The 7334-nt window shown below is 34.3% G+C and overlaps 1 protein-coding gene across 1 annotated transcript; it reads right to left on the bottom strand.

Moving 5' to 3' along the window:
- Positions 1–739: 739 nt before the first annotated feature.
- On the bottom strand, positions 740–5057 carry LOC108341124 (target of rapamycin complex subunit LST8-1). The gene is made up of 11 exons (XM_017578768.2): positions 4919–5057; positions 4574–4725; positions 4061–4162; positions 3860–3972; positions 3691–3760; positions 3173–3250; positions 2701–2817; positions 2521–2615; positions 1755–1834; positions 1611–1670; positions 740–1077 (listed from the first exon to the last, which is right to left on the bottom strand). The coding sequence occupies exons 2-11, from the start codon at positions 4679–4681 to the stop codon at positions 950–952; spliced, it is 951 nt and encodes a 316-aa protein (XP_017434257.1). The 5' UTR covers positions 4682–4725; positions 4919–5057; the 3' UTR covers positions 740–949.
- Positions 5058–7334: the final 2277 nt, after the last annotated feature.

Genomic DNA, 7334 nt, shown 5'->3' with positions numbered 1-7334 from the left:
TAATATATGTTTACATCTGAATTAAATCAAACAAAGTATCCATGTAATAAAGCATTAGTTTACTTATAAACGTAACGATATTACTTCGTAAGTTGTTTAATAGAAAGAATTGTAAAGAAAAATAATGTGATAAAAATATAGAAAAAGGTTTATCGAATTAAACCAATTTTCCATCTAACAAGACTCGGAATATAAAAGTTTATCCCAACGTCTAACGCAAGAAGTTTGATCTTTCCAAAGGTGTAACAAGTTAGCGCCCCGATCACCCTTCTAAACAAAAAGGTGTCAGATATGTCCTCGTTTGTGGAATATATTATTTGGAGTAGATAAAAAGATTATATTATTTTCATAATTAGTTATATGTATAATCAATTTTTGTTACAAGCCGTTTAATGAAAATTATTTTTTGTTTGGACAAAATAGCAGAAAGAGATTTTAATTTTTTTTGGATAAATAAAGCAAACGCTTACATTTTAAAGCAACTGAAAATTTATAACATGAGATGTAACAAAATTAAAAATTCGCAAAGTCAATTTTTCCCAGTTATAATCTATCCTCTTCAGAGATGTTTCTTTTTTAATAAACAGCTTACTTAAATTAGAGGGAAAAAATTGAAATTTATCATTCTATGCTCTTAATATGCAACTTTAACCAGCTGAGTAGTGACATCTATTCACGATTATTTTAATACAATTGTGATCATTGAAGTTGATCTACATGAAAAATGATGCGCAATTAGTTTGATAAGATCACTCTGATTGAGAAATCTCTGATAAAGAATATTAGAAATACTCTCATGTTACAATTAAGATTATTCCAACATTTTCTTTTATCCCTCACCGAGGATTTACAGTTCAAAGAACTAAAGTAAACTTCACAACCAAAGAGACAGATTATTATATACAAAACAAAATGTATCTGAGGAGAAAATAACTTCATGATCATTATCTCATGATGTTGCGGGTTCAGCCCCATCGTGTAGAGCGCAACAAATTGTAGCTTTATGATGTCCTTGGTAAACTTTAATATCTTCACCAGTTGACATAGACCAGAGTCTAGCAGTTGCATCAGATGAAGCTGCAACGAAAATACTGGGCTTAAATAGATGGAACTATATTGTAATATATATTCGATCATTAATAAATTCTAAGATCAGATATGTTTAATTTGGCTATCAAGCACAATAATCGATAACGAAAGGACTCTATTTTGCAGGTGTGGGGGAAACGTTATCATTTGCAATTTTCAAAAACAGGTCACTAAACAATCACTACGCAGTTAAAACAAGAAACGACGTGGACAGGCCACTCAAATGTATAGCTGACAGAAATGTTTCAAGACCAACAATTTCTACTAAATGCTTCCTTTTCCTTTTTACCCTCTTTCGCATAAAAAGATGTTCTGAGAGAGCACAATTAACACACTAGTTATTATCAAATTATTACAGATCATGGAATCATAGTGTAAAGATGTGATGTGAAAAAAATATCATGGAATAACTGTAGAAAATATCATATAACACCTCTTCTAAGTTAAACTCCATTTCACACACATCTGGTTGCTGAATGCTAATAACAAAAGTGGAAAATTATTGAAAAATTACTCAGTACCTGTAATAAGATAGGCACCATCAACAGAGAAGACACAGTCCCACACCCAGCGTTGATGACCTGGTCAGACAGCCTCACTTAATGACAACGAAGTTTTGGGAAAAGTGAGAAAGCACTTGATTATCACAAGACTTCATAAATTACCTATAAGAGTTTTTTCTAGTGTAAAACCATCAACATTCCATATTTTGACAGTATGATCAGAAGATGCAGTTGCCAAGTACCTAAAATAATAACACCATAAAAGAAATATTAAAATCCTACAGAAGCTATGAGATACATCAATACTTATTGACAGAGAAATTATCAGTACTGGGATGGAACGCTGAACTGGACCCTCATCCAGTCAAGGTTAGATATATAAATATAGAGAAATGCTTATACCTAGAGGCAACCATCCAGTCGACAGTTTTGGGACACCAGCAAGGTGCGGTATTAAATGTTAAGTGCTTCCAATTTAAACTTGCACATTTCCAGTTTAAACAAGTATAGAGATTTAAATATTCTTAGACCACTTGCATATTGAATAAGCACGTGCAGAGAAGCACACCTTCAACACAGTGGACCATGAATATGATTTAGAACAAAAGGTAGCTTCACCGTACTTTCTTAGCTATAGAACAAAAACACCGACGAGAGCTTTAATTAAAAGGGTAACAGTCTCCCAAAGCCTATAAATTATACTCATCAACAAAGCATGCAGGTGAACATGTTGCACACATGTATGTTGAAAGAGCTTACGCTCAACTTCATTACTTAATTTTCATAAAAAAGAGAGCCAATATTTCATTTTATCTAAACAGAACATTAACATTTGATCCATTTTGCAAATACTTTACAATTCAATTGCTGACATTAATAAGATGTCGAGGAATAAAAATATGTAAAATATAAGCATAACATTTATAACCTGTGGGGTTCACAGAATTCGGGTGATAAAAGACATTTGAGGATGTATCCCGTGTGTGCTTGTAGCTTGTGAAGAGGCTCAAAGTTTGTCATTGTCTGCAATCAACATACTCTACTGGGTCAAACAAGTAAAGTTTGATAGCATGGCAATATCATTCTGATATTTTTGTGAAGGCACAACCTGAGTTCCTCGCAACAAGCGCCACACATAACATGTCCCATGATTATTTGCTGCAACTACCAAGCTCCCATCCCACATTACCGTTAAAGACCGTACAGCTGTATCCACCTCTGGCACCTACATTTCTTCCACATGTTGAAAATAGTGTTTCATCCATAGTATTTATCAAAAAGCGATTGACAATTCTCCAAAAGGACATTTAGGAATTAGGAATATATACTCATAAGGAGTTGGGGAATGACATTTCTCAAAAAGGAAAAAATATTACAAAATCTATAGACCATTTAATTAGTTCAGAAAAAAATCCTTGGGTGAAGCATGGAGTGTTTTTGCAAGGCGTATGGAGAGTTACAGCGTTTAAAATTTTTATACAGTTCATTCCTTGTAAATACTGTTTTTCTTGGAAATAGAATATTTTGCATCTTGTTCTACAATGATATCCATATACAACAGAAAACATCATAACTCGTACCAATTCACAGCTGCATGAATTTGCAGTCAAATCCCACACTCGGATATTGCCATTTTGGTCACCAGATATTAGTTCCGTCTGTTAGATCACAAAGAAAACAAAACAGATCAATTAGAACCAACCACAAAAAGAAGAACCCAACAGAACCACAGTCTGATGTATCTGGGTATAGCAAAATTATCATTGAAGAAACAGTATCAATGACCCCATTTTTCAACTGAAATGCAATGAAACATAGACAAGCACTTACTATTGAAAGTCTGTCAGAATCCAGATCTAAACCTCTATTACTAAACTAATGGTTATATGAACCTTAAATGATGTAAAATAAAATATGAAAAATCTAAAGCAGGGATGCTGTAACATCAATTCTGTCCAAGTAACTAATCTGATTAATGCATTAGTTATTTTCATTATTATTTGTTACATCTTCTAACACACTATATTCTGTCAACGATCAATGTAACCTGTAAGTCAGAGATAAATTGTATAGCCACCAAACAATGGTGAAACCTAACCTGATTTGGGTGCAGCACAACAGTGTTTACAGCTGCACGACTTTCATATTCCCTTTGACAACCTGGCGCCCTGCATATTTGTTATATAAGAAATGATTGTAAAGAAATAATTTAAGGACACAAGTCGTATTACAAACATATTATATTACATGTTGTATATATACTTCACCTCAAATCCCAGATCTTAACTGTACCATCCTCTGAACCAGAATACATCCAATTACCATCACATTGAAACCCAACTGCCATAACGTTATTCGTATGTGAATCATAACTCATTACCTGCAACAAAATCAGGAACATAAGTTGTTTGAATCCAGAAAAGAAATGATTAGCCTGAAAGTAAGTGTATATGCTGAAAAAGACAAACCGGTTGGGGACTATTTGAGTTAACATCAAACAATCGTATGTGAGGATTTCCAGCTGCAGCCAAGTAGCGTTTATCTGGAGTTATCTCCAGCCGATTTACTTGCTGTACAAATAAGATATAGCAAAATATGTTGACGAGTTATGAACTTAAGCATTCCAAAAAAGAAAGGACATCCTTCTTGATAAATTAGAAATACGTAAGAACAACCATCGAACATTAGGTATACAGAGTAGCACTGAAACAGTAAACTTTTAATCACGCCATAATTAACACTAACGCATAAGAGGCACAGTACATTCAACAGCAGAATATTGACTTAAAGAGGGAACAACAAAAAGTTTACGCAAGTTTAACTCGGTCTCAAATTTCATAGAAATGTTTAGAAATAATGTGTCTCATCATCATAAAGTGTTTTGAAAAATACTAGTTATGAGATTTGATCTGATAAACCTACAAATGATTGAAGTACCACTAACAAAATGACAAAAATGAAGGAGAATAATGAAGGCAAACCGAATCAGGATATTGAATGGTGCGGTAGCAGCGGCCACTCTTGGCCTCCCAAAAACGAATGGTGTGATCATAGCTCGCAGTTGCAAGTATTACGGTTGGTTGGCTCATTCTACAATACAACTCTTTTTCTTCCTCTTTCAACCAACATTTATCTATTAAACAAAAATCGATATGGTATGTGATTTGATTGCTAAAAACAACTATGGTATGAAACAAAATAAAGAAAAGTAATGAACATACGATGAGATGTTGCTAGAAACAACGGAGTGAATCAAAATAACCCCAAATTGACTATCACAAGAATACCCTAATTGAATACGGAACAGTGTGGGAAAAAAGACAAACCTCATGAGATCGCCGTCTCGCGGTGTTTCCGCCGCCGCCACGTCTACGGTGGTAATAGGAGCGCGCCGCACTAGTCAATTCCCCACTTCATTTTGGTCTTCCTACATCAAAAGCGCCCCGTTTTGCACTAGAAAGAACTAGTGAGATAATTGTTTACGATTTTACCCCTCTTCTTCTTGGTTGGGCCTTTGGATACTTGTCCATGTCCAAACTAAAGCCCAACAAGTTATTTTCGATTTTACATTATTAATTAATCAATATTTAATCTTTCCTGATTTTTATTGAGACTTAAATATGTTTTTATTTTTTCTCTAATAATAAATTTTTATTTTCTCTTGAAATTTTCTTTGTTTCCGTCTCTCTAAAATTAAAGACTATTACTTTTGATTCTTAGCTTTTTACAACATTATTTAATTGCTTATATGTTGAATAAAATAGGTTAATTTTTATAACATAAAATATATTTTTTAGTTGTTACTAAAAATGTTATTTTTATATACAACATATAGTATTATTTAATATATAATTTTATTTTTATATGAAAGTTTAACCTATTTTCTTTGCCCCTTTTCATTAAAAGTAATAAAAATGTTATTATAATTTTGTTTGATTACAGTTGTATATTCGTTTTGATTGGCAATATACAAATATTTATATAATTTCTCCTTACAGTGCATGCGAAAGTAAGATCCGATTCCTCTATTTCCAAGATTCTGGAAAGTACTGTGCGAAACTATGTTCTGTTTTTGTTAATAAATGAGTATCAAAATTTCGTGACGTGTTCTGTATTTTCTTTTAATCTCCACGGTAGCCTTGCCGTTGTATAGATACTTGATGAATGTTTGGTATTTTTTTTATATGACTTTACCATAATTTGCATATTTTTTTGAATTGACAGACTTAAAATTTAATATGTTTGATATTGTGTAACATCCCAAAATATAGTAACACCATATAGTAGAATTAATTACATTTAATGATAAACAAATCAGTCTTAAATACCGTAAGCAAAGGTTTAGGTCGAACGACCTTACGAGAGGTTAATTAAAAAAACACGCTCGACATAAACGTACCCAACCAATGGTTACAAAGCACAGATATAAACCGATCGACCAAATAATATAAAGGTCGATCCAAAAATTAGTACAATGAAATATCTAATCTAACATATAACCGAACGTCTACTGTTCGGCCTTCACTTCAACATCTACAGGGTTTGCTTCCTCCAAGTTTTCTTCCTCCAGCGTTTCCTCGAGCAACACCTCACCATCTGCTCACATCCACACGGATGATCATTGCATTGACATGACAGACGTACAGAGACGATCGACAACGCAAGGAAGAGAACACAGGGTAAGCTTATTGAATTTAATTCAAGTAAAATCATTCATTTCATAATACATCAAACATATCAAATATTTCATTCCACACAACACATAGTTCAATTTATAATCATCATGTAGTAGCAATATAAATGACGACCGTCCGGACTGTATGAATCCATGTAACCGCAGGCGTTCGTGCACTCGGGTGGTGTGGTAACTGTATTACACTCGACAACTGCCACCCGAGGTTAACCCTATCAGTCCAAAGTACTCAATAGGACTAGAGTCTCCTGCCATTCCCACGCATGACCTACTCCCCTCTACATGAGGACGAGCACTCACGGAATATCAGGATGAACAGCCATCAGCGATTTTACCATGGTCATACTACACACTTCTCATATACAATTCATAGAGTCGTTCCTCCACGGAACGCTCGCCCAAATCCCACAACCATAGTTTCACCTCATATAATGTTCGGCATTTATAATCTTTCACTTTTATTTTCATTTTTATCTTTCAATCCAAGTATATAAGATCACAAACGTTCAGCCCCCTTTATAATGAGGACAACCGTGGAGAACAAGACCGAAGAATTTACTCCGTTCCAAAAACAGAATAGAACCGATTTCCAAATAGATGGACGACATGTATTAAATCAAGGGTACTCGACACTATCGGTTGACACAGATGGATGATCTGTAGTCACAAGGGTGATCGACACAATAGGTCGACACAGATGAATGATCTGTAGTCACAAGGGTGATCGACACAATAGGTCGACACAGATGAATGATTTGTAGTCATAAGGGTGATCGACACGGTAGGTCGACACAGATGGATGATCTGTAGTAACAAAGACTTTTCCAGAAAAGAGTAAGAGCGCTTGATGTAAGACCGAGCACTGCCCAATACGATTACTATGTGTAAGATCGACACTGCTCATTATGAGCTCTAAGTAAAAGACCTACATAGTTCATGCTCGACCAGAACCCTTCCCAAATGAAAGTATTCCAATTCAAAGAAGTTTACTGGAACATCAAACGGTCGAGAACCGTTTAATGTCGGACATACGTTATCATAGGGAAGTT

The sequence above is a fragment of the Vigna angularis genome, chromosome 6 (assembly GCF_016808095.1).
Source record: "Vigna angularis cultivar LongXiaoDou No.4 chromosome 6, ASM1680809v1, whole genome shotgun sequence".
Classification (NCBI taxonomy): Eukaryota; Viridiplantae; Streptophyta; class Magnoliopsida; order Fabales; family Fabaceae; genus Vigna; species Vigna angularis.
The sequence above is the reverse complement of the archived record's forward strand: the minus strand, read 5'-3'. Positions and strand labels throughout refer to the sequence as shown.

Coding starts and splice junctions, on each gene's coding strand:
- LOC108341124 (XM_017578768.2), bottom strand. CDS start 4,681: ATGAGCCAACCAACCGTAATACTTGCAACTGCGAGCTATGATCACACC. Junction 4,163..4,573: donor CCATTCAATATCCTGATTCG/GTTTGCCTTCAT, acceptor TTATTTGTACAG/CAAGTAAATCGGCTGGAGAT. Junction 1,671..1,754: donor ACTAGAAAAAACTCTTATAG/GTAATTTATGAA, acceptor CTGTCTGACCAG/GTCATCAACGCTGGGTGTGG.